Source organism: Ambystoma mexicanum, chromosome 1q (assembly GCF_040938575.1).
Source record: "Ambystoma mexicanum isolate Mex_15411 chromosome 1q, UKY_AmexF1_1, whole genome shotgun sequence".
Classification (NCBI taxonomy): domain Eukaryota; kingdom Metazoa; phylum Chordata; class Amphibia; order Caudata; family Ambystomatidae; genus Ambystoma; species Ambystoma mexicanum.
Window position 1 is genome coordinate 1,314,719,696 of NC_090922.1, and position 27,531 is coordinate 1,314,747,226.

The 27,531-nt window shown below is 46.9% G+C and overlaps 1 protein-coding gene across 2 annotated transcripts in view; it reads left to right on the plus strand.

Annotated features, from left to right (window-relative positions):
- Positions 1-27,531, plus strand: part of SLC1A7 (solute carrier family 1 member 7) — a 1,086,874-nt gene continuing 1,059,343 nt past the window's right edge. Inside the window, exon 1 of one of the 2 annotated variants that reach the window (XM_069642174.1) lies at positions 1-332. In XM_069642174.1, coding sequence (XP_069498275.1) covers positions 192-332 — 141 coding nt within the window. In that variant the 5' untranslated portion in view covers positions 1-191. The remainder of the gene's footprint in view (positions 333-27,531) is intronic. The other variant, XM_069642175.1, reaches the window with a different exon arrangement.

Below are 27,531 nucleotides of genomic sequence, written 5' to 3' on the forward strand. Positions count from 1 at the left end.
AAGAATAATGCCGGCAGCAGGCTGCCTCGGTGGCTATTGGCCGAGGGGCGACCTTGTAGGTCAGTTAAGCGGGGCCGGGAACGCCGTGGCCTGATCTCTGCAGAGTGGGACCTGTCCGTTCCAATAAGAGGAACCCCGGTGCCCTGTCTCAATGGGCAGCGGGCCCACCCCCAAGGACCACTGAGGACGCCATGGCGGTGACTGTGGACGCGATGCTGGCTCGCGCCAAGGATGTCTGTAAGAGGAACGGCCTGCTCATCTTGTCCGTCTTGTCCGTCATCATAGGGTGTCTGCTGGGGTTCTTCCTGAGGACTCGTCGCCTGTCTCAGCAGGTGAGTGAAAAACAGAGACCTCTGATGACCTCTCTGTGGATTGACCCCAGCCATAAAATGAAACCTTTATGATTTTGGATTTTAAACTAAAATTGAAATCTCTTTAGATTCTTACAAATGAAATTACTGTTGGTTCAATTTAGCTTTGAGGGTATATTTAAGATTTTAGATTAAACTGGATAACTATATTCGATCACTGGTTTGCTGGCTGCTTTTAGACAGAGAGTGCAGTAAACAGAACCTGACCCAGATTTAATTGAATCCCTTACTTGGTCGAACGGGAGAACATCTGAATGCGATATTGTGTAGCCACTAAATTGAAAATACACCTCAAATAGGAGTTGGCCCTTTTTGCCATTGTCAAACTTTCACTCAGTAAAAGCAATGAATGATGTTTGCATTTCCTGAACTATTAGGATTTGGGAGCTCCTGTGTATGGGGAATAGTGGAGTTGGGAGGGTGGGCTTACTTGAGCGCTCGCGGTCAAGGATAAACTGGAAGATACTCCGTAGCCATGTTGTCAAATCCTCTGCGCTTGTGACTGACATGTGGGTTTCAGTGTGCAATGTAGGTGTTGCATGAAGCGATGTTCCATTTTAGCGTACCCCTGTCTTAGCAATGGGAATAGCAAGGATGCTGATCGGGCTAATCAATTTTACTTGGTGTTCCCCAATGCTGGGTACACACCATATGGCCGCCTAGTAGTCCCTTGACGTTAGACCGACCTGGTGTAATTCTAGCCTGTTGGAAGGAGATGTGGGTTAGTGGCTAACTACCAATTATAGAACCAGGATTCATGAGCTCTGATCTCAGTTTCCGGTCTTGATGATTTCTGATCCCGGACTAATTTCCTAATTATCCGGTCCCTTTGGTCAGTTATCAGGTGATTCTGGGAGACTTCAAAGACTAAGGTATTCCAAAGGTGGGTTGGTTCAATGGCAGATCAGGACTAGGTACCCAAGAGACCGATTGACCCTAAAAGCAAGTAATCTTTTCACTCTGCCCTCGGAGGAGATGGTGCACAGGGAAGCACTACTCATTGACCTAAGCTCATTGCTATGTTCCTTACAAGTAAAACCCATGCAAAAAGAGGTTCACTAAATGGTGCAATTGACTTTCGAAAATATGCAGTGGCAATGCTTTACGGCTGTTCCCAAGTGCAATATGCAACAACAAGGAAGGCAGGAAATGAAACTGTAATTTAAGTGCATTAACCTAAGGTACAGCCCAACATCAGCACTTAATACATGTATGATGACATCCCATTGACATTGCAGTGTCATCACCCGTGAAAATTCCCATTACAACACAGATCACATTTCCTATGAAGTGAGGCATGACATCAATTGTTGGCATCACTCATTATTTCACCATGTATCTACATTTCTTTGTACATACAATTCATGTGTATCATCGCTTAAACATCATTTGGGTAGTTAATGCCTCTGAACAGTAACCAAGGTTAACAACCTCCACTTCCCGTCAATGTATCAAATGTGAATATTGGGTTTTGTTAATAGATACAAGTTCCATTGGGTGGGTATATGATGGTGTGGGCTGTTCTATTTTCTTTTTAGTATAATCTGTACAAATAAGGGGTTGTTATTATTGTTTAAAGTGGGTCTGCCAAGAGAAGGCATATACTAAGGGGGATATGAATATTGTCTGTGACAGCACATGGGAATTCATTTTGTCATTTTTTATAGCATTTTTCACCATAATTATGGTACCAACGCGCTATTGGTTGAACGCCCTCAGAGGGACAGAGTCCAAAAGTTTGGGAGAATTTAGGAGTTGCAATTATATTATATGTGTGTGCATTTCAGCCATGGAAGTTATCTCGGGAGGATAGCTTAGGGGCAGCGTGCTCACCTTGGAAGCAAGACAACACAGAGCAACACAGGTTCGAATCCCGGGTCCGTGCTTAGAAACCTCTGGGTATTAAGCGCGTTATAAATAACCTATCATATCATATCATATCATGCGAGGGTGGCCAAGACCCAGCTAATCTTGCATGTGTAAATGGAGTGTGTATGGGCGCAGCAGAGGTATACTATGGACTAAAGGGGGGATTGTGTTTAAGGAAATCAAGACTTCTGCAAGAAGATACAGTTCTAATTGTTGTCGTTAAAAGTAACTTCATTCTTATGGCAGAGGTGATGAGTATTTGTGAGTGCACGGTGTGTGGTGTGAGCCTGTCCCTTCCGCTAAGTGGAGAAGGTGTTGAGTGCGAGAGGAGAAGTGGGTTAGCTGCACAAATAACAGTGGCTACTTCCTGGGTTCCTTCTCAGTACATGGAGCAGTGCTATGTTTCACAGGCGATCTAGGCGCTAGATGAATGGAAAATATTCACCCTCTGAGAGGTTCTCAGAGTGAGAGATTACCATCCCAAGTGCCTTCTAGTGTGAAAACAAGGTCCCCATTTCATGATTCCATGCAGCGAATGGCACACTCTCCTGTGCTTTAGAGTTACATACAGTGCCAACCACGAGTGATGGGTCCGAGGTGTCCAGTTGTCCTCCTACGGAATGACCAGCATGATTTTCGCAAGGTGCTTTTTAAGTGTGATGCATTGCCCACCCTCCAAGCCCATATGAGCACAATACCTGGCCAACTGTCAGGATTAGTTCCTGGTGCAAGTTGCTAGGTTGACTACATGAGTCCTCCATGTGTGCTTGGTGTCCCACAAGGAAGGGTAGTAACTGACAGAAGAGCATGTGGGGGGGAGGGGTGGAGGTTTAGGGCACTGCAGGATGAAACGTGTGTGAGAAAGGCAGGGAGAGGGCACGGGTGTGGTGTCGTGGCCTGCAGGCCCTCTAGTGCCCAAGCCCATGTTGAATGGGCTGGGGCCGGAATGCATGTGGCTTGTGATGCGCTGTAAATAAGACGCAGCCACACCGTTGGTCTGGTGCCCGCGACTGACTCTCCTCTTCCGGAGTCATGCCACAGCGTTCATAGCACGTTACCCATCTAACGCAGTGACGTGTACATAACATCAGGGAGGCGGGGATCAGGAATCAGGGGGAACAGCCAGGTTTTGATGGCTTTCCTGAAAGCCAGGTGGTCCTCTTTGAGGCGGAGTGCAAGGGGGAGGGTGTTCCTGAAAGTGGGTGCGCGGACAGAGAAACAGGTATCTCCCAATCTGGAGAACATGAAGGGAGGGACTATCAGGAGGTGTGCGGAGACTGTTCTGAGGATTCTGGTGGGGCGGATTTTCGGGCCTTTCTTGTGAATTGTGAGCTGGGTAATGCACGTGCCTTTGAAGGAGGCTCGTCGGCTGATCGGCAGCCAGTGGAGTGTTCTGAGTGTCCTGAGTGCGGGAGCCATGTATTCTCCGTGGAATAGTGTGAGGAGGAACCTTTTTTCAGAGTTTTGAATCTGTTGGAACTTTCTGAGTTGGTATGAGGGTGCGCCTAGGTAGAGGGAGTTAAGAGTATTCTAGGCGCAAGCTAGCGCTGCAGCACTACCTCCTATTTCCGCTGTGTGCTTGTGTCCCTCCCTAAAATATACAGCTGGTACAATGAGATACAGCTTGTAACAATGAGAAACATGGCCCAGCCAATGAGGAGGCTCGGAATGGGGTCTTTACCACACGGTATAGACCCCACTCTGACCCTCCTCAGAGTGGGAGACCGCCATCTGTAGTTCCTTTATCCCAGATCTATAGCAGCCATCTTTTGTAGTTTTATCTCAAGCAGAGAAATGGCAAAAACGCTATTTAACAACTTGAGATAAAAACACTATGCTGGGGTACTAACAGCAATATAACCCTTGCAGCAGAGCATTATCGGTCAGGTAATACCCCAGGGTAATGCTAAAGCCTTTGCTATGCTCAGGCTTGTTGCTTATGCCCCAGGGTATTACCTGATCGGTAAAGCCCCCCTGCTCGGGTTACATTGCTTAAATAAATGAACAGATTGCCCTACAGTGCTCGTCTTTTCATAGGGGCCTGTACTACAATGTTTGAACTCATGGGGCCTCATTACACGGACGGCGGTAAGGGTTAACGTCACCGTTAAAGGCAACGGTGACCGTTAACCCTTACCGCCGTACTACGAGGTCCCTTTGCAGGTTGGAGGATTTAACGCCTGCTTCTTGCAGGCGTTAAAATCCAACCCGCTAAGGGACCTCGGAGCTAATTACGGCACCGCAAAATTGCGGTGTCGTAATTAGCGCCTTCCCCATTTCCATAGAGCCCTATGGGGCAGAAATGGGAATGGGGAAGGGCAATGGCGGAAAGGGGATTTACCGCCCCTCCAACCTTGGAATGGGGCGGTAAATCCCCTTTCCGCCAAGGCGGTGCCGGTATTTTACCGGCATGAGCCATGGCGCTTATAGCGCCATGGCTCACCGCCTTCCGTGTAATGAGGCCCATGGTCACAGGTCCTTTCAAAGCCATTCAGACCTTTATCCTCCCAAGGTCGATAAAATAATTGTCATTGAGTTTGGTGACCAGGAACAACTCTTATCCTGCTTTAAGAGGACTCCTGCCGAATGTGCACTCTACAAAGTCACCTGTTATGTTTATCCTTCGGGGCTCAACAGTTTATAAGAATGAATCCTTTCATCTCATTTATTTACTTCTCCTTCAGCGGAGCCTTTGCAAGCAGGAGTCTCAGAATACTTTATGAGAGAGTCTTTTAACAATAGCTGTCTGACTTCCCTCAATGGATGGAGCTAGAGCAGAATGACCCAGCTCCATAAGACGGGTTGCAGATATTACAGCCGTGACTGGTCTTTCCAAGAATGCGTGGACATGTTGGAGTCAAGTCAGGTGACTGGAGCCGAGAACCCACGCATGAAGTTAGAGAGCTCTGCTGTGTACAGCAACAGAAGTGGTACCATGACGCAAGGCCACCACACTGTATGATACTAGCCCTTCAACACGTCAACAGTCTCTGCGCTTCGACCTTTCTTCATGACCGAGCCTGTTCACATTGCAATTGAAATGCCACCCCACCACTATCGATGCCATTGACTGGTATGGCAGAGTCATTACATTCTGCCACTGTGAATAGATCATGTTCGGTACATGTATGCCTGCAAGCCAAAAATATATAAGGGGTACCTGTTTTAACGTCCCTAGTTCTTCAGGTAGATCACTCGAACTAGTGGACAAATCAGGATGACGGAATGCCTAGATAATTTTTATATTTAACTTGGTTTCAATTTCCAAGTCTTTATTAGTTTATTTGTACACAGTCTAAAAGTAAAATTAAACAGTTCCTATGACGTTGTGACCCATTCACTTTTCATTCATTCACATACATACTCATCTCATCAATCTCTTATTCAGCAATTCATTTTTTCGAAAAATGGTCTACATATAAAAAACAACAGTTCAACATCTGTTATATCTCCATCTCATTATAGTTCATTAGGAAAAAAACTCCCCACACTCTTGGGCAGGACTCTCATTATTGACCCAGGGAGTTTTGGATTTATTTTCTGTGCTACCACCGGTCAGGTCCCAGAGTTTGGGGTGAGGAAGAGCCTTTACCTCCAGCACATGGCTTGATGTAGAGCTGCTACTGTAAAAACATATACCAAAATAAATAAAAAAACAATGACATAGTCAAAGATAACACATGAAACATGTAAGCAAACAATGGGCCCAAAGCCAATTTTTCAATTTCCTTACTAAGGAAAAAGGGCAGCAATAATATGCAGAGATAATAAGGGTGTTGCAAAAGAAACAGCTGTCCCAGAACTGATCTTTTGAAAGAGATGGGGTGATGGAACCTGGATCCACTACACACAGTTGCTCCAGGCTCTATACAATTAACTGACCACCAATATAAACCTGCTAAAGCTCCAGCCACACAGACTCCTGCTATCTGAGGTCCTCCATTGAGCTGCTGTGTGTGTTTCTGTATTTTATTAGCATAGTCATTTCACCCAGACATAACGCACATAAAAAGCAATTCAGATGACAGAGGCAATCCATAGATATGGAGCCTTTATGAGGGCGGATGATTGGACGAGAGTAAACCCGTTGATGTAGGGACAGTATAATGAGATATAGGCCAGGGCAGAGTCTATGGATAGAAAAAGGTGGGCTAAGCAATAGGGGCCTAGTGACATAACTTGTGCTTAATATACATATTTACATTAGTTACATACAGGAGTGACATTTTCAGGTGGGATAAGCTGGGGTCAGTTTGTGATAGGTAGTAAGGGGATGGAAGGTTCCCCTAACTTGGCTAAAAAGGGCAGCTTAATTCTGGTCTTGATCAGTTCCACTGATGACCTGCCTTTAATTTCCAGGCACAGCATTTCAATGGAGGAGGGAAATTGGAGGGAAGGAACAGAAGTGGGAGGAGGCATTCCTGTGCGGGGGATGGAAACGATTTGGTGGAGAGGTGGATATTAGATTTTGAGACGGAGAGTAGTGAGAGATGCAGTCAGCAAGGTATGGGGAAAGTCCATGGATAGATGTATAGATGAATAGTATGAACATAATAAGAGATCAAATTTGCATGGAGTGCCATCCAGTGTGGCGTCGGTGTGCAAAAGTTGCGGCATTTAACGTTGCCTATGTTTGTACACAACTCTTTGCCATAACCTTTTACATACTTGATGCTTACTCATTTGTTTTACTAATGTTTTTCACAATCTCTACTTGAATTTTGTATACTGCATATCCTTATTGCAAGGCTTGAATGTGTCTGTTGCTTGCTTTTTTACAATGCAATTTAGGGTGTCTGCTTACCATGCAATTTGGCCAGTTATGCTTATGCAGCGCAATGCCATTTTTGCATTCTGGTAGGTTGGGGGCTGTAGGAATACCCCTCAGAACCTAAGAATTCAGTCAAACAGACCACATATTTCTACAGCTCAAAATGTAGCTGTGAACATGAAGGTAGTTGTACTCTGGATGGTAGATTTGGAGGTTGTTCTCTCCCCCAGGTAGGGAGTGCAGCGTCTAGTCTATTTCTATTGAAAGGTTACATGTCACTAATATCTGATAGCTGTGATGAATCTGGTAATGTCATCACTGCTTCCATGGGGAGTACCTCCCCTCATGTGGCCAGGGTAAGGCAGATGTATTCTGATCCGAACCCTGAGGGCAGATATTTGAGTGAGGATCATGGAGGGAGAGATGACCCCCATGGAGCTAAGGGTGACTTGCCAGATGAGACATGGTTTCCACCTTACCCAGTTGATAAAAACAACCTAGATTCAATTCACCTCTCTTCTATGTGTTGTGGTTTTGCTAATAACAACCCCTTCCCTAATAGGCTCATTAGTAATACTTATACTACCATTCCCCTAAAAAGTACTGGGATGAGGAAGAATAGGAGTTACCTAAATGAAGATCCCTTTCCCAGTACTGTGACAAGAAAGATCCCCAATGACTCACAAGGGAGTTATACGATCAGTAATGTGACGAGGGCGAAGTATGGAAGAATGAGGATCACCTGTAAGAATTAAAACAAGCAGTCTAGTCTTTCCTCAAGTCCTATTGGCCAGAGCCAGTATAAAGGCAAGGAAAGACTCAGCAATTATGAGAGGAACCCTCCTTAGGTTAACCACATGGAAGGAATGAAGCTTGTCCAGAGAAGCCAGAAAAGGGAAGACCAGGAGACTTACTTAGAGGCCATGGAATCTCTGACAAATCCAAGGAGGAAAGCCTGGCCCAGCAGAATGAGAGAGAGAGAGCAGGAAAGCTGGCGATCACAGTTTGCTGGACCTGCACAGACTCAAGGAGAGACAGGTTCAGCAGATGGAGAGATAGCCACCCAACTGAGGAGGAAAGCTGGGGGTCAGAGTCTGCTAAGGTCAGATGGGAAGAAGACCAGAGAGTTTTAACCATTGCTGGAGAAAGCAAGCCATCTGAGTAAGAGACAAGCAGAGAGACTTGTAGCGTTATGGCTCACGGCAGCATAGAGGTTGAAGCGGAAATATGGAGCTAGAAGGCTGCCCAGTGAGCGACATGCCCAGAGAAGCCTACAGAGGCTGTGGGGAAGCGAAAGGAAGCAAGTTGCACTTCCCAGCAGCTGAGGGAGCTGGGACACTGACTGAGGACTGTACGCCTGCCTGAGGTTCCTACAGGGTCAGAGAAAGTTGCAAGAGATAGAGATACACCAAATTCGGAGTTGGGATGGGAAGAGAATGCAGAGAAAGTAAGGGTGAGCCCAGGGAAAGCTTTGGGACACAGAAACACTGCCGGGCAAGGTATCAGAGGTCCTAGACAGTGGCACTGGGGTCAGGGTTCCACAGTATGGACTTGGAGAAGATAAAACCCAAGAAGGGTGAAGGCAACACAGTAAAGCATATGAGGTTCTAAGAGTGATTAAAGATCTGGCAGAAGAGTATACCAGTCAAAGCCAACTGTCTGACGTGAACTGCATAAAGTTCTGGCAGGAGAGCATACCAGACAAAGCCAAGTGTGTAAAGAGAACTGCATAAGAAAGTCCTGGAAGGAGAATGTACCAGGCAAATCCAAGTGTGTGGAATGAACAGCATCAGAGAATCCCAAGGAAGACTCATGCCCTTAGGATTTTGAATTGGAGTGAATGTGGAAGAGAACCTGGCAGGATAATATACCAGGTGTTCTGCGAGTCTGGGACCTGCACCAAAAATTGTGGTACCTTGAAAGGAGAATGCCAATGAGGACTCATGCCCTTAGGATTATTAATTGCATTGAATGTGTGAAAAGACCTGGGAAAGGGCATCATTTCCTTGAAGTAGATTGTAACACCAAGAGGAGGGAGGTACCCTCTTGGGCTATAAACAACCTGGTTATCCATTCTGAACTCTTGTTTTGGTGGAGTGAAACATGGGGAAGGGACTCATCCACTGGAACTGTGATCCTTATTCAAATGTTGTTTTGGTGAAGAGAAATCTGGAGAAGGGAGTCATCCCCTGGAACTGTGAACATTATCAATTTTTAACTTTTTTAGGATTCATACCTTTTTGTTGCACTCGAACGTTTGTACACTTTCAGAGCCAAAGACCTCGTGCAGGGGCATCATACACCACTAGCTGGACAAGCCTCTGTGCAGCAAGGCCACTTTAGTAGTAAGGGGCGCAGTATACATTCTTTTTATCATAACATGTCATGATGTGCAGTAAAATGGGTAAACACGTTTTAGAAGATACAAATTAATTTAAGATTCAATATGTGTGCATTGCCTAACATTTAAATGTGCCTACATTGCTCCATTACCTGCTGTACCTAGCCACGGAACCTCAAGTTCACCCCCAGTGTGCTGAGGGTTTATAGCGTTAGTAAACCTCTTGTTGGATCACTGTGGGCTGGATGGCAGCATAGAGCTAACAGTTGTGAATCCTGACTGCTGCAGCCTCTCATGCCTCAGTGTACAATAAAGTGTCATAGTGTAATACCACTGTGTAGGGTAACAGCCCCTACTGGTCAAGTACTTAGCCACACTTTTATTTATTCTTTGCCCAGAGGTGCTGCTAGAGGGGCTGAAGGGGGCCTATAGCCCTGGGTCTTTTTGGTGTAGTCCCGGGTGGAAGTTCAGGGGCTACAGCCAAAAGGCTAGTTACCCAGAGTCCCAACAGCCCTGACATTAGCATAGCCTCAGATCTTCTACAGACCTAGCAACACCCCTGTACTATGCCCTTCAAAGAGACCCCCTATTTATATTATATTTGAATCTCGGGAGGATAGCTCAGGGGCAACGCGCTCGTCTTGGAAGCAAGACGACGCGGAGCAACACAGGTTCGATCCCTGGGTCCACACTTAGAAATCTCTGGGTATTAAGCACGTTATAAATAACCAATTACAATTATCACTGAATCTCACTGCTACTCTCTGGAACTGGGTCAATTTGCTTAGTGCCCTGGGGTATCCTAGCCACTATCTTAAACAGTAGCTCCGCAGCTCCCATCCAAACATACTACGTGGTTCTGCTCCCGTTAATAGATAGTTACACCTGCCTCCTATCTATGCAGAACATTTCTGGTGGGTGGGGAAGGTGGACATGAAATGGGATAAAACTATTGCCAATTAATCAATTATAAATAGACTTCATCGAGTAGTGAATGAGGGGAGGATTCACAAATACATTTCCAAGAGTAACTGTCTTATGTCTGAAGAAGGTGTAGCCTGCATTGCGCTACGCTCACTTCACAAAAGTGTATATACATGATTCACCAAAGAATGTCCAATTTATCTAGAGATGAAAGTTTTAGCCAAAATGCTGCATTCTGGTGAAAAAAATCATATCAAAAACTGTGCAAAGTGCACACATGTAAATAATACAGTCAATGTGCGCAATTGTCTTGGAAAGCGCATGTGAAGGGTTGTGTTCTTTGAAAAAAGAATACATACTGACACATGTGACATTTACCTGGGGAAGGGCACTCAGCCAATCAGGTGACTGGAAAAGCTGCTGATAACACACTGTGTATCGCCCGCATTTTCCTGCCACCCAAGGCCCTTCCGCAGAATGACCCAGCTCCATAAGACGGGTTGCAGATATTACAGCCGTGACTGGTCTTTCCAAGAATGCGTGGACATGTTGGAGTCAAGTCAGGTGACTGGAGCCGAGAACCCACGCATGAAGTTAGAGAGCTCTGCTGTGTACAGCAACAGAAGTGGTACCATGACGCAAGGCCACCACACTGTATGATACTAGCCCTTCAACACGTCAACAGTCTCTGCGCTTCGACCTTTCTTCATGACCGAGCCTGTTCACATTGCAATTGAAATGCCACCCCACCACTATCGATGCCATTGACTGGTATGGCAGAGTCATTACATTCTGCCACTGTGAATAGATCATGTTCGGTACATGTATGCCTGCAAGCCAAAAATATATAAGGGGTACCTGTTTTAACGTCCCTAGTTCTTCAGGTAGATCACTCGAACTAGTGGACAAATCAGGATGACGGAATGCCTAGATAATTTTTATATTTAACTTGGTTTCAATTTCCAAGTCTTTATTAGTTTATTTGTACACAGTCTAAAAGTAAAATTAAACAGTTCCTATGACGTTGTGACCCATTCACTTTTCATTCATTCACATACATACTCATCTCATCAATCTCTTATTCAGCAATTCATTTTTTCGAAAAATGGTCTACATATAAAAAACAACAGTTCAACATCTGTTATATCTCCATCTCATTATAGTTCATTAGGAAAAAAACTCCCCACACTCTTGGGCAGGACTCTCATTATTGACCCAGGGAGTTTTGGATTTATTTTCTGTGCTACCACCGGTCAGGTCCCAGAGTTTGGGGTGAGGAAGAGCCTTTACCTCCAGCACATGGCTTGATGTAGAGCTGCTACTGTAAAAACATATACCAAAATAAATAAAAAAACAATGACATAGTCAAAGATAACACATGAAACATGTAAGCAAACAATGGGCCCAAAGCCAATTTTTCAATTTCCTTACTAAGGAAAAAGGGCAGCAATAATATGCAGAGATAATAAGGGTGTTGCAAAAGAAACAGCTGTCCCAGAACTGATCTTTTGAAAGAGATGGGGTGATGGAACCTGGATCCACTACACACAGTTGCTCCAGGCTCTATACAATTAACTGACCACCAATATAAACCTGCTAAAGCTCCAGCCACACAGACTCCTGCTATCTGAGGTCCTCCATTGAGCTGCTGTGTGTGTTTCTGTATTTTATTAGCATAGTCATTTCACCCAGACATAACGCACATAAAAAGCAATTCAGATGACAGAGGCAATCCATAGATATGGAGCCTTTATGAGGGCGGATGATTGGACGAGAGTAAACCCGTTGATGTAGGGACAGTATAATGAGATATAGGCCAGGGCAGAGTCTATGGATAGAAAAAGGTGGGCTAAGCAATAGGGGCCTAGTGACATAACTTGTGCTTAATATACATATTTACATTAGTTACATACAGGAGTGACATTTTCAGGTGGGATAAGCTGGGGTCAGTTTGTGATAGGTAGTAAGGGGATGGAAGGTTCCCCTAACTTGGCTAAAAAGGGCAGCTTAATTCTGGTCTTGATCAGTTCCACTGATGACCTGCCTTTAATTTCCAGGCACAGCATTTCAATGGAGGAGGGAAATTGGAGGGAAGGAACAGAAGTGGGAGGAGGCATTCCTGTGCGGGGGATGGAAACGATTTGGTGGAGAGGTGGATATTAGATTTTGAGACGGAGAGTAGTGAGAGATGCAGTCAGCAAGGTATGGGGAAAGTCCATGGATAGATGTATAGATGAATAGTATGAACATAATAAGAGATCAAATTTGCATGGAGTGCCATCCAGTGTGGCGTCGGTGTGCAAAAGTTGCGGCATTTAACGTTGCCTATGTTTGTACACAACTCTTTGCCATAACCTTTTACATACTTGATGCTTACTCATTTGTTTTACTAATGTTTTTCACAATCTCTACTTGAATTTTGTATACTGCATATCCTTATTGCAAGGCTTGAATGTGTCTGTTGCTTGCTTTTTTACAATGCAATTTAGGGTGTCTGCTTACCATGCAATTTGGCCAGTTATGCTTATGCAGCGCAATGCCATTTTTGCATTCTGGTAGGTTGGGGGCTGTAGGAATACCCCTCAGAACCTAAGAATTCAGTCAAACAGACCACATATTTCTACAGCTCAAAATGTAGCTGTGAACATGAAGGTAGTTGTACTCTGGATGGTAGATTTGGAGGTTGTTCTCTCCCCCAGGTAGGGAGTGCAGCGTCTAGTCTATTTCTATTGAAAGGTTACATGTCACTAATATCTGATAGCTGTGATGAATCTGGTAATGTCATCACTGCTTCCATGGGGAGTACCTCCCCTCATGTGGCCAGGGTAAGGCAGATGTATTCTGATCCGAACCCTGAGGGCAGATATTTGAGTGAGGATCATGGAGGGAGAGATGACCCCCATGGAGCTAAGGGTGACTTGCCAGATGAGACATGGTTTCCACCTTACCCAGTTGATAAAAACAACCTAGATTCAATTCACCTCTCTTCTATGTGTTGTGGTTTTGCTAATAACAACCCCTTCCCTAATAGGCTCATTAGTAATACTTATACTACCATTCCCCTAAAAAGTACTGGGATGAGGAAGAATAGGAGTTACCTAAATGAAGATCCCTTTCCCAGTACTGTGACAAGAAAGATCCCCAATGACTCACAAGGGAGTTATACGATCAGTAATGTGACGAGGGCGAAGTATGGAAGAATGAGGATCACCTGTAAGAATTAAAACAAGCAGTCTAGTCTTTCCTCAAGTCCTATTGGCCAGAGCCAGTATAAAGGCAAGGAAAGACTCAGCAATTATGAGAGGAACCCTCCTTAGGTTAACCACATGGAAGGAATGAAGCTTGTCCAGAGAAGCCAGAAAAGGGAAGACCAGGAGACTTACTTAGAGGCCATGGAATCTCTGACAAATCCAAGGAGGAAAGCCTGGCCCAGCAGAATGAGAGAGAGAGAGCAGGAAAGCTGGCGATCACAGTTTGCTGGACCTGCACAGACTCAAGGAGAGACAGGTTCAGCAGATGGAGAGATAGCCACCCAACTGAGGAGGAAAGCTGGGGGTCAGAGTCTGCTAAGGTCAGATGGGAAGAAGACCAGAGAGTTTTAACCATTGCTGGAGAAAGCAAGCCATCTGAGTAAGAGACAAGCAGAGAGACTTGTAGCGTTATGGCTCACGGCAGCATAGAGGTTGAAGCGGAAATATGGAGCTAGAAGGCTGCCCAGTGAGCGACATGCCCAGAGAAGCCTACAGAGGCTGTGGGGAAGCGAAAGGAAGCAAGTTGCACTTCCCAGCAGCTGAGGGAGCTGGGACACTGACTGAGGACTGTACGCCTGCCTGAGGTTCCTACAGGGTCAGAGAAAGTTGCAAGAGATAGAGATACACCAAATTCGGAGTTGGGATGGGAAGAGAATGCAGAGAAAGTAAGGGTGAGCCCAGGGAAAGCTTTGGGACACAGAAACACTGCCGGGCAAGGTATCAGAGGTCCTAGACAGTGGCACTGGGGTCAGGGTTCCACAGTATGGACTTGGAGAAGATAAAACCCAAGAAGGGTGAAGGCAACACAGTAAAGCATATGAGGTTCTAAGAGTGATTAAAGATCTGGCAGAAGAGTATACCAGTCAAAGCCAACTGTCTGACGTGAACTGCATAAAGTTCTGGCAGGAGAGCATACCAGACAAAGCCAAGTGTGTAAAGAGAACTGCATAAGAAAGTCCTGGAAGGAGAATGTACCAGGCAAATCCAAGTGTGTGGAATGAACAGCATCAGAGAATCCCAAGGAAGACTCATGCCCTTAGGATTTTGAATTGGAGTGAATGTGGAAGAGAACCTGGCAGGATAATATACCAGGTGTTCTGCGAGTCTGGGACCTGCACCAAAAATTGTGGTACCTTGAAAGGAGAATGCCAATGAGGACTCATGCCCTTAGGATTATTAATTGCATTGAATGTGTGAAAAGACCTGGGAAAGGGCATCATTTCCTTGAAGTAGATTGTAACACCAAGAGGAGGGAGGTACCCTCTTGGGCTATAAACAACCTGGTTATCCATTCTGAACTCTTGTTTTGGTGGAGTGAAACATGGGGAAGGGACTCATCCACTGGAACTGTGATCCTTATTCAAATGTTGTTTTGGTGAAGAGAAATCTGGAGAAGGGAGTCATCCCCTGGAACTGTGAACATTATCAATTTTTAACTTTTTTAGGATTCATACCTTTTTGTTGCACTCGAACGTTTGTACACTTTCAGAGCCAAAGACCTCGTGCAGGGGCATCATACACCACTAGCTGGACAAGCCTCTGTGCAGCAAGGCCACTTTAGTAGTAAGGGGCGCAGTATACATTCTTTTTATCATAACATGTCATGATGTGCAGTAAAATGGGTAAACACGTTTTAGAAGATACAAATTAATTTAAGATTCAATATGTGTGCATTGCCTAACATTTAAATGTGCCTACATTGCTCCATTACCTGCTGTACCTAGCCACGGAACCTCAAGTTCACCCCCAGTGTGCTGAGGGTTTATAGCGTTAGTAAACCTCTTGTTGGATCACTGTGGGCTGGATGGCAGCATAGAGCTAACAGTTGTGAATCCTGACTGCTGCAGCCTCTCATGCCTCAGTGTACAATAAAGTGTCATAGTGTAATACCACTGTGTAGGGTAACAGCCCCTACTGGTCAAGTACTTAGCCACACTTTTATTTATTCTTTGCCCAGAGGTGCTGCTAGAGGGGCTGAAGGGGGCCTATAGCCCTGGGTCTTTTTGGTGTAGTCCCGGGTGGAAGTTCAGGGGCTACAGCCAAAAGGCTAGTTACCCAGAGTCCCAACAGCCCTGACATTAGCATAGCCTCAGATCTTCTACAGACCTAGCAACACCCCTGTACTATGCCCTTCAAAGAGACCCCCTATTTATATTATATTTGAATCTCGGGAGGATAGCTCAGGGGCAACGCGCTCGTCTTGGAAGCAAGACGACGCGGAGCAACACAGGTTCGATCCCTGGGTCCACACTTAGAAATCTCTGGGTATTAAGCACGTTATAAATAACCAATTACAATTATCACTGAATCTCACTGCTACTCTCTGGAACTGGGTCAATTTGCTTAGTGCCCTGGGGTATCCTAGCCACTATCTTAAACAGTAGCTCCGCAGCTCCCATCCAAACATACTACGTGGTTCTGCTCCCGTTAATAGATAGTTACACCTGCCTCCTATCTATGCAGAACATTTCTGGTGGGTGGGGAAGGTGGACATGAAATGGGATAAAACTATTGCCAATTAATCAATTATAAATAGACTTCATCGAGTAGTGAATGAGGGGAGGATTCACAAATACATTTCCAAGAGTAACTGTCTTATGTCTGAAGAAGGTGTAGCCTGCATTGCGCTACGCTCACTTCACAAAAGTGTATATACATGATTCACCAAAGAATGTCCAATTTATCTAGAGATGAAAGTTTTAGCCAAAATGCTGCATTCTGGTGAAAAAAATCATATCAAAAACTGTGCAAAGTGCACACATGTAAATAATACAGTCAATGTGCGCAATTGTCTTGGAAAGCGCATGTGAAGGGTTGTGTTCTTTGAAAAAAGAATACATACTGACACATGTGACATTTACCTGGGGAAGGGCACTCAGCCAATCAGGTGACTGGAAAAGCTGCTGATAACACACTGTGTATCGCCCGCATTTTCCTGCCACCCAAGGCCCTTCCGCAGGTGGTACCATATTGATTGTGGGGAGGCAACAGGTAATCTTCCCCCAGCACCCTCCCCCACACTTACCTGCTGGACCGGAGCTTATAGCTCCGGTCCCTGTGCTCTTTGCACCCCGGACAGGGCCACAGGGTGCCAATAGCAATCACCCCATTGGCAGGATGTGTACATGGCCAGTAACAGCCAACAGACCTCTGTGAAGAACTCATGGTGGCAACAAGTAAGACAGACACAAGTGATCACAGATGAAGGGTGTTTATTGAACAATGAATTCTGTATGGGGGTTGGAAAAACGTCTATTCTTTTTTTAAACTTGTTTATTTTTTGTTCGATACACGAGAGAGCATACATCATAACAAACAAAATTATAGAAAATTATTAAGCCCAATCAGTCCCTTTTCTTTCTGCTAGCCCTCCCCCTCCTCCCGCCAACCCTCAGTCTTCACTCAATGCTTGGTCGTCTGCCCGCCGTTCCATGTCTGTGTCCTCCACCGATAAGGCGTTTGCCACCGCACATGGCTTGAATGTTAGAGCCAGATAGCTCTCGTCGTAGTCTATTAACGGCGACCAGATGTTTGTGAAGCGATGAAGTAGACCCCTACTTGCAGCTGTGATTTTCTCTGATATGAAAATGTTCCATAGTTTTAGCCACCACAGGATCATTAGGGGGCCCTCTGGAGATTTCCATGTTCGGGCTACCGTGATCTTGGCTGTTAAGAGTAGCTGGGTTAGGAGGGCTGATTTTCTGCCAGATCTTGGGTATATGCCTGGGATCGGGGCTCCTAGTAGGATTGATTCCGGCTCCAGGGGCAACGTGATCTTCGTTATGTCCGCTATCGCCAGCGTGCATTGGGACCAGAACTTTGCTACCACTGGACACCACCACATATGTATGAATGATCCTGGGAGGCCACATTGGCACCAACAGCGGGGGTCCAAGGACTGGTTGATGTGGTGTAGTCGGAGTGGAGGATTGTACCATCGTAAGAGTAGTTTATGGGCACATTCTCGATTAGTGATGCAATAGGAAGAGGAATGGGCACGAGCCCAAATGTCTATCCACGTCTGGTCCTCTATCGGATGATCCAGGTCCGCTTCCCATTGAGACATGTAGGTCGCTCTGGTGGTGAGAGAGTTTGTCTGCAATAGCTTGTATATCGTCGAGATCCGACCTTGGTATAGGGGGTCTGCTAGTGTCAGCTCTATGGGGTCCAATTCTTGAGTAGCTGCCACGCGAATTGATGGATGGGAGCGCCAATGTCGTAGCTGTGCGTAAGAGAATCTGTCTGTTTCCCTTAGGTTGAAGGTGCTCTTACATTGGTCAAAGGTGAGAGGGCAGCTCCCTTCAAAGAGCTGGCCCAGGGAGTCGAGACCTCCTGCGATCCAGTTGTTAAAATTCGCGGGATGGGCTCCTGGTGAAAATGTCGGGTTATGGAAGACTGGGGCTGATGGGCTCTGGTCCCTTGGGATGCCCCTATATTTGCGTGTCCATTCCCAGGCTTTCATGGTATGCTTGGTGGAGGGTAGCATGGTGGGCCATGTTCTTCTTGAGGTGGGAGATAGATGCAAAAGAAAGCGGAGGGGGAGAGGCAAGCGGGATTGTTCCAACTCGGTCCATCTTGGTCGATTTGAGCTAATGATCCAGGCTTGTGTGCGGGCTAATTGCGCTGCATCTGATATTTCTGGAGATCAGGGACTCCCAGGGAGCCTAGGTGTGGACTGGTCAACATCGTTTTCATTGGGATTCTTGATTTTTTACCCTTCCAGATAAAATGTAACACCTTCCTCTGGAGACGTTGAAGGGGTGGCCTGGGGATCATGACAGGGAGTGCAGAGCAAGTATAAAGGAGTCGTGGGAGGAGGTTCATCTTGCACGCCGCTACCCGGCCCAGCAATGAGATCTCCTGTGAACGCCAACAATCGAGGTCCTCTTCTAGGGATTTAAATAATGGTTGAAAATTCGCCCGATAGATGTCCTCTGAGCGGGCTGTGATCTGGACTCCCATATAGGGAATCGCCTTTTCCAATAGTCGGATCGGGCAGAGGGCTTCGAACAACACTTTATCCTCAGAGTTCAGTCCCACCCCTAGGGCGAATGATTTCATGAAGTTTATAGCGAATCCCGACGCTTTACCGAAGGAGTGAAGTTCCGCCAGGGAGGATCTTAGCGATGGCGTCTGTTATGGTTAACATCACATCATCCGCGTATAACGATATTTTATTCTGGGTAGGACCTACTTGGAGGCCTTTAATTCTGGGGTTAAGACGGATTGGCTGGGCCAAGGGTTCCATAATTAGGGCGAAAAGCAAGGGGGACAGGGGGCATCTGTAACGCTCACCTGATTCCCACGGAGGCGCTGATCCCGGCTGGGCTGCTATCGTTTCTTCAATTGAGAAGCGTAGAGCTCGGACGACTCTCAGGACTGGGCTTCCTCTTATCGAATGTCTGACTTGCAGGGTAAGTTTTCTGCAGGTGGAAGAAAAAGGGTTAATCACCGTTTGATGGTATTCCTTCTCCCACCAATCGCCAGTTTCTCCCACAGCCTAGCTTTCTACTTGTCTCGGCGAGCTCTCACCTTAGGCGTATAAATGCTGAGCTCTCCATCCTGCGTCTGGTGCAGGGGTGCGTGGATTCCAGTTACGTCACTGGATGAGTTCAGTGTTGAGGCTCAAGTCTTTTGCGGCCTTAGTTGTGGCACTGGTGCTGGGATGCCGAAGAGCGATGCCGCCGTTACTGCACGAGCGGATGCCTGTAAGTATACTGTAATCTTTAGGCTTTAAAAGATGGGCACCTCAATAATGTCCCTTTTCCTTTGTTTCAGGCCTCGGGATGCTGTGGGCGTAGTTTTCCGTTGCCGCTGCACGTGCCGATGCACGTAAGTATAATGTTCGTTGGCCGCTTTTAATGGCACCTCTAATAATGTCCTTTTTCTAGTTTTCAGGTGCCGGGATGCTGCGGGCTTTATATCCGTTGCCACTGCACGTGCCGATGCACGTAAGTATAATGATCGTTGGCCACTTTTAATGGCACCTCTAATAATGTCCTTTTTCTAGTTTTCAGGTGCCGGGATGCTGCGGTTGATGCGACCGCTTCTGCGCGTGCAAAAATTGGTAAGTTAAGATGAATGCGACTGCCTTCACCCGAACCCCTTTTTAATTATGTCCTTTGCCTTTCAGGTGCAGAGAAGCTGCCGAAGAGAAGGCCGAGGTTAGCTCCATTGCAATCACGGATGCATCAGGTAAGCAGGACTGAAACCCTTCATGAGCCTGGCGCCAAAGGCGCCAGGACACGGTCCAAAGGGCCCCTGTATGGGTCTGCTGAGTCCGGAGTAGTGGAAGACGGGTCTGCTTCCGAGGGCGCTGGGCCAGTCCTGGCCCCTCAGGAGTAGCGGCCATGACAGCACCCCCCCTCAAGGCCCCTCCCAAACTTGTCCTCCCCGGGGGTTTTGGTTTATCGGGAAAGGTTCGGTGAAATTTCTGGACTAGACGAGGAGCATGGACGTGGTCATAGGGTTCCCATGACCTTTCCTGAGGTCCGTAGCCTTTCCAGTCGATTAGGTAGAATAGCTTCGATCTGATGATTTTAGAGTCCAAAATGTCTTTTACTTCAAATTCGGGCTCCCCATTTACTTGAATGGGCTCTGGAGGATTGGTCAATCTGGTTCCAGGTTGCATGGGTTTCAAAAGAGATACGTGAAATACAGGATGTATTCTCATATGGGTTGGCAATTCTAATTTAACGGCCACTGGATTAATTATGGCCGTAATTGGATATGGTCCCAAGTATTTGGGGTTGAAGGTGCGAGGCCCTTTAAGCGATAAATGTTTGGTGGACAGCCAGACTTGATCCCCAACCTGGTATTGAGGGGCATTGCTTCGGTGTTGATCTGCTCCTTTTTTGTACCTCTCTTTAGCTTGTTGTAGATGTGCAGTCGCTTCCTTAAAAGCTTGGGTAATAACGGTGTGCAATTGATCCACGGCGGGTGTTCCAAGATCTTGAGGTGGATCAAGGTTGGAGGTTCGAGGATGAATCCCATACAAGATGTAGAAGGGACTCTTCCCGGTACCCGAATGAACTGAATTGTTGTAAGCATATTCAGCTATCCAAAGGATGTCCTTCCAGTTACTCTCCGACTGTTGTAGCATGCATCGTAAATATTGCTCGAGAGTCTGGTTTGTTCTCTCGGTTTGCCCGTCGGTCTGGGGATGATGGCTGGTCGAAAGTCTTACATCAATTTGAGCTAATCGACAACAGCTACGCCAAAAGTGGGAAATAAACTGGCTCCCCCTTTCTGAGATTAGTACTGACGGGAAGCCGTGTAGCCGGACGATGTTTTCTAGAAATACTTTGGCTAGGACTGATGCTGAAGGTAAGCCTTTTAGCGGAATGAAGTGGGCCATTTTAGAAAACAGGTCCACAATAACAAGAATGGTGTTGTACCCGGAACAGGAGGGTAAGTCTGTGATGAAGTCCATGGAAAGGGTATGCCAGGGACACAGTGGGATGTCTAATGGTTGCAGAAGACCAGCCGGCCTCTTCTTCTGACCCTTGTTTTGAGCGCACACACCGCAGGACATCACAAATTCCTTTATGTCTTTTCTCCACGAAGGCCACCAGAAGTGTCTCTTCACCTTTTCTGTGGTTTTGGCAATGCCAGGGTGACCCTCAATTAATGAATCATGATAGCAGGAGATTACCTGTCTTTGTAAATCGGCGTGTGGTAGGAACAATCGTCCTTGGAAATAAGACAAGTCATTGCTTACGGTGAAATCTTTTCCTTTTTGTAACCAGTTCAGTAAGTCTGGTGAGGTTACAAGTTGTTTAGTTTTTTCTTCAATATCCTCAATGGATTGTGAAGAAATCAGACCCACGATCCTTTGTTCAGGAATTATTGGTACAGGTTCTGGATTGGCAACGTTATCTCCCATTCCAATTCGGGAAAGAGCATCCGCTTTGCCGTTCTTGTTGCCGGGGCGATAAGTGATCACAAAGTCGAATTCAGCAAAGGATAGAGCCCAGCGAAGCTGTCTGGAGGACTGAGCCTTGGCGGTTTTCAGATACTGCAGATTTCGATGATCGGTGATCACTGTGACGGTGTGTCTGGCCCCGAGGAGATAATGCCGCCATGCCTTAAAGGCTGATTTAATCGCTAGAAGCTCTTTGTCTGTGATGGTGTAGTTGATCTCAGGCGCCGAGAACTTGCGAGACCAGAATGCCACAGGATGCAGTTGGTTAGTCTCTGGATCTCTTTGTGATAGGACTGCTCCCATTGCTAAGCTGGAGGCGTCGGTTTCAACGATGTAAGGGAGGTCCAGGCGTGGGTGTTTCAGTATTGGCGCCGAGTTGAATTTAGCCTTTAGCTCTTGGAAGGCTTGTTTCGCTTCTGTGGACCATTCAAAGCGTTTATTTTTTCTTAAGAGGGCAGTGATGGGTTGTACCACTCGTGAAAACTCTGGAATAAATCTACGGTAAAAATTGGCAAAGCCTAGCATGCTTTGAACGCCTTTCACGGAAGTAGGAGACGGCCATTTGAGGATATCGTCTACTTTTCTCGAGTCCATGTGGACTCCTTTGGGTGTCAGAATAAATCCCAAAAATTCGACCTCAGTGACATGAAAAACACATTTTTCGAGCTTGGCAAAAAGTTTATGTTGGCGAAGTTTTTCAAGGACCGCCCTAACATGATTTCGATGGTCAGCTTCTGAAGATGAGTACACAAGAATGTCATCTTGGAGACGACAACGCAGACATCAATGAGCTCTCTGAGGACATCATTCATAAAATATTGGAAGGCGGCCGGTGCATTGCATAGTCCAAAGGGCATCACTTGGTATTCAAATAGCCCATACTTAGTGCGAAAGGCCGTCTTCCATTCATCTCCTTCCTTGACCCGTACCAAGTGATAAGCTCCCCGGAGATCAAGCTTAGTATAAATACAGGCGTTTTTTACCTGGTCAAGGAGTTCCGGGATCAGAGGTAAGGGGTACCGGTTTTTTACTGTTATCTGGTTCAGGGCACGATAATCTATACAGGTTCTGAGGTCACCTTCTTTTTTTGGTACGAAGAACAGAGCCGAGGATGCAGGGGACTTCGACGGACGGATAAAGCCATTGGCGAGGTACTGGTCTAAATACTGTCGCAGATGAAGGTTCTCAGGCTCGGTAAGGGCGTAAATCCTACTGCAAGGGGAGTTGCACCGGGTAGCAAATCTATCTGACAATCGTATGATCTGTGGGGTGGCAAGGTGTTAGCCTGTTCCTTTTGAAAAACATCTTGAAACTCTCGATACTCTAGAGGTAATTGTGGACCATCAGCCGTTACTGACGCTAGGCCAATGTTGGGTCGTGGATAACAAGTTGGTGTGCACTCTGGGAACTTTATCGTCTTTGCTCGCCAATCAATCTGAGGATTGTGTTTCTCCAACCAAGGAATCCCTAGAATTACTTGGAATTGAGGAGCCTTGATCACGTCGAACACAATTACCTCCTGATGCCCGTCTTGGCCTAGTATCGTCACTTCAGTAGTGGTATGGGTCACTGGTCCGGAGACGATTTCCGTCCCATCCACCGTGGTAATGATGTCTTTAACCACCTTTGGACAAAGAGGTAAGTTCATCCTGGAAGCCAATTCGCGGTCCACATAATTTCCAACTGCTCCGCTATCAATGTATGCCTTAATTGCATGCAAACAATCCGGTTGCTCTGGGTTTACGAGGACCATTGGCATTATGAAGTGCGAGGTCAAAGAACTGGTTTTTACGCTCGGCAAGCGGACCTCTACACTTGTCGGGCGAGGTCGTTTCCCGGCTCAGGCTTTTCAGAACTCTTATCAGAAGCTCCCACTGTCTTCTTAGGTGGTTTCACCGGGCAATCTCGAAGAAAATGTCCTGAATTTCCACAATAGAGACATAGTTGCATTTGTCGTCTCCTGTCGCGTTCTTTCTGGGTTAGGGGACCCTTTACAACCCCAATTTGCATAGGTTCAACGGCTTCAACTCCTTTGGTGTGACTTTGAGGCTTAGGGAACACTCGTGTTTCAAACCTGGATCGATCCGCCTTTCTGTTTTGTAGTCTGTGATCCAATTGGACCACCAAATCAATGTACTCTGAACAATCCTGAGGAGGATTCACTACCTGGGCAAGGACGTCTTTGAGTTCGCCACGCAAACCCCTGTGAAAAAGCGTGATTCTTTTGTCCTCAGGCCATCTGGTTTCCACGATTAGCCTATTGAATGATGCAATGTAGGCCAAAAGATCTTGATTGCCCTGTCGTAGGGAAAGGAGTTCGCTGTCCAGGGCCTGCCCCTGGGAATGCCTTGCAATAAGTCTTTCCATATTTGCCTGGAAGGTCGGGAAATCACGAAGGATCGGGTCATTCTGTGTAACCAGAGGGATCGACCAATCAGCTGCACTGCCGCTAAGATACGAAAGCACAAAGGCTACCTTAGTCTGGTCAGTCGGAAAGGCTACAGGTCTACAAAGAAAGTGCAATCGACATTGATTTATAAAAACTGCAAACCTTTTAGGGTCACCAGAGAAGCGTTCAGGCGGTGCCAATGGCACATTTCCGGGTAGGTTGATTTGAACAGGATTGGCTGAAGCCGCTGGGATATAGCTCCCTCCTGAATTAGGTAGCGGGGTTTGCCCCGCTTGTGTCTGTAATAACTGTCTGGCGAGATCATCAGTTCGTTCTTTTGATATTATCAATTCCCTCCTAAGGGCATTCGTTTCCTGGCGGGCAGCATGAACTTCAGCTCTTAATTCCCCTAATAACTGGGCCAGTTGGTCTGTGTCGGAAGTTTCCATAGCGCCTGGGTAGGAGGTTATTGGTGGGCTTCGCGTTCTGTAACGCTCACCTGATTCCCACGGAGGCGCTGATCCCGGCTGGGCTGCTATCGTTTCTTCAATTGAGAAGCGTAGAGCTCGGACGACTCTCAGAACTGGGCTTCCTCTTATCGAATGTCTGACTTGCAGGGTAAGTTTTCTGCAGGTGGAAGAAAAAGGGTTAATCACCGTTTGATGGGATTCCTTCTCCCACCAATCGCCAGTTTCTCCCACAGCCTAGCTTTCTACTTGTCTCGGCGAGCTCTCACCTTAGGCGTATAAATGCTGAGCTCTCCATCCTGCGTCTGGTGCAGGGGTCCATGGATTCCAGTTACGTCACTGGATGAGTTCAGTGTTGAGGCTCAAGTCTTTTGCGGCCTTAGTTGTGGCACTGGTGCTGGGATGCCGAAGAGCGATGCCGCCGTTACTGCACGAGCGGATGCCTGTAAGTATACTGTAGTCTTTAGGCTTTAAAAGATGGGCACCTCAATAATGTCCCTTTTCCTTTGTTTCAGGCCTCGGGATGCTGTGGGCATAGTTTTCCGTTGCCGCTGCACGTGCCGATGCACGTAAGTATAATGTTCATTGGCCGCTTTTAATGGCACCTCTAATAATGTCCTTTTTCTAGTTTTCAGGTGCCGGGATGCTGCGGGCTTTATATCCGTTGCCACTGCACGTGCCGATACACGTAAGTATAATGATCGTTGGCCGCTTTTAATGGCACCTCTAATAATGTCCTTTTTCTAGTTTTCAGGTGCCGGGATGCTGCGGTTGATGCGGCCGCTTCTGCGCGTGCAAAAACTGGTAAGTTAAGATGAATGCGACTGCCTTCACCCGAACCCCTTTTTAATTATGTCCTTTGCCTTTCAGGTGCAGAGAAGCTGCCAAAGAGAAGGCCGCGGTTAGCTCTGTTGCAATCACGGATGGATCAGGTAAACGGGCGCGTCTGCGAGCGAGTTGCACTTTTCTAACCTTATGTTTATTCTTTGCAGGTTTTGCCGGTGACTGGATTCCGGGATCTGGCAAGTATTGTATTGTGTCTTTATTCATCCACAGGTTGCTGCGCGGAAGCTGAAGATGACTCTGGACCTGGAATGCAGGAGCCGACTCGGTGAGCGTCCTGCTGCTGCTGCAGAATAACGCGAAGCATGTGTTTTCCATCGGGCGTGGTTTGAATAGCAGAGAAGTGCTTCCGGTGTGTGTTCTTCCACCGTTTCCACCCAGGTAAGAAAAGAGATCCTGAATGGAGGGAATAGTTCCTCCCAGCCCTGATGGCTGGCGGCTTCAAAAAGACTGGATTGTTCTGGGTAAATATGCAGCATGGTCTGCCTCAGGTAAGTCCACCGAAGCATTATTACACTGTTTATCAATATGAGCCCGGCGCCTATGGTGCCGGGACTGAAACCCTTCATGAGCCTGGCACCAAAGGCGCCAGGACACGGTCCAAAGGGCCCCTGTAGGGGTCTGCTGGGTCCGGAGTAGTGGAAGACGGGTCTGCTTCCGAGGGCGCTGGGCCAGTCCTGGCCCCTCGGGAGTAGCGCCCATGACAGCATCCCTGTCTGGTCCCACAAGATAGGGGGATCGGATCAGATAGAAAGCCGTTGACTCGGAGCATGGTTTTCGGGGATTGATAATTCGCCAGGATGAATTTCTGAAATGCGGGACCAAAGTGAAAAGGTTCTAGAGTGAGTCGGAGGAAGGACCAGTCCACTTTGTCGAAAGGCTTAGCCGCATCCAGAGCCAGCACTGTCAGTTTTTGTGAGTCTTGTTGTGCGATCTCCACCAAGTTCAGGACTCTGCGAATGTTGTCTGGGGCCGATCTGTTCATTATAAAGCCTGTTTGTTCCAGGTCGATAATGTCCGGGAGTACTTTCGCCAATCGGTTGGCCAGAACTTTTGAATATATATTGGCGTCCAAATTCAATAGGGAGATCGGCCTGTATGCCGTGATATCATTCGGGTCCTTCCCTGGTTTCAGCGCCAAGACTGTGATCGACTCGATGGGGTAGTTGTTCCAGAGCCAGCGAAGGAGTTGAAAAGAGTCGTCAGGGGGGTCACCAACTGGGGGTGAAAGATTTTATAGAAGCGGGTCGAGAACCCGTCGGGGCCTGGGGCTCTTGGTTTAAGACTCTTGATGGCTTTGTCTACTTCTTCACTCGAGATCGGGGACTCCAGTTCGTCTATGGTCGTCTTGGAGATCTGGGGAAGAGCTTCCTCTCGGAGGTAGGATTGTTGGTCTCTGAGCGATCTAGGAGATGCCGTCATTGTGTCTGTAAAATGGGTCACAGCAATATGCTGTTTGTCTCTTTCTGTAAATTGGACTCTCCCTTGCGAGTCCCGGAGGCCCAGGATTGCGTTTCTCTTCTTGATCTTTGCCAGCTTCTCCACCAGGAATTTGTTGGCTTTGTTACCTTTAGCATAGTAACTTTGCTTAGTTTTGGCCAGCATCTGGGCTGTGCCTTCCGCATAGTGAGCTTCCAGTTTCTTTCAGGCTATCTGTAGAGCTCGGTGGGTTCTAGGCGTCCAGTTCTTTGCTTTGCATATTGCGTCCGCTTTCTCCACTTCGTCCTGTAGGGCCTGGCGGATTTGTCGCTTCTTTTTGTGATAAGCCGCCCCTTGGGAGATCAAGACCCCTCTCACCACCGCCTTCATAGCGTCCCATGTGGTGGCTGGTGAGGTGTCCTCATTCTTATTTTCCTTGAAAAAGTCTTTGATAGCTTTCGCCGTCACGTCTCTCAGGGCCATGTCGTTCAAAATCGGGTCGAAAAGCGACCATTTGCGTTTCGGAGGTGGATCCGGGTCGTGGGCTCTCATCGTCAATATAATTGGGGCATGATCCGATAGGATTCTGGGGCCGATGATAACGTCGTCTGTGAAAGCCAATGCCTGGGGAGAAGCCAACAGGAGATCAAGGCGGGAGTAGGTTCTGTGAACATAGGAGTAGAATGAATAGTCACAGGAGTATGGGTGTAGAACTCTCCAAGTATCCACCACATCTAGAGTTCGGAAACACTTAATTGGGTCAGGGACCCCGTTGAAGTCCCCCCTATTATTGTGTGGCTCAATATAAATTGTGATAGGGCTTCCTCCAAGGTAGAGTAAAATTCTTCCTGCTTTTCATTTGGCGCATAGACCGAGATCAGCGAGTATAATTGGCCATATATCTGGCATTTGATCGCTACAAATCAGCCTTCCGGGCAGAGTAAGGAATCTAGAATTTGAGG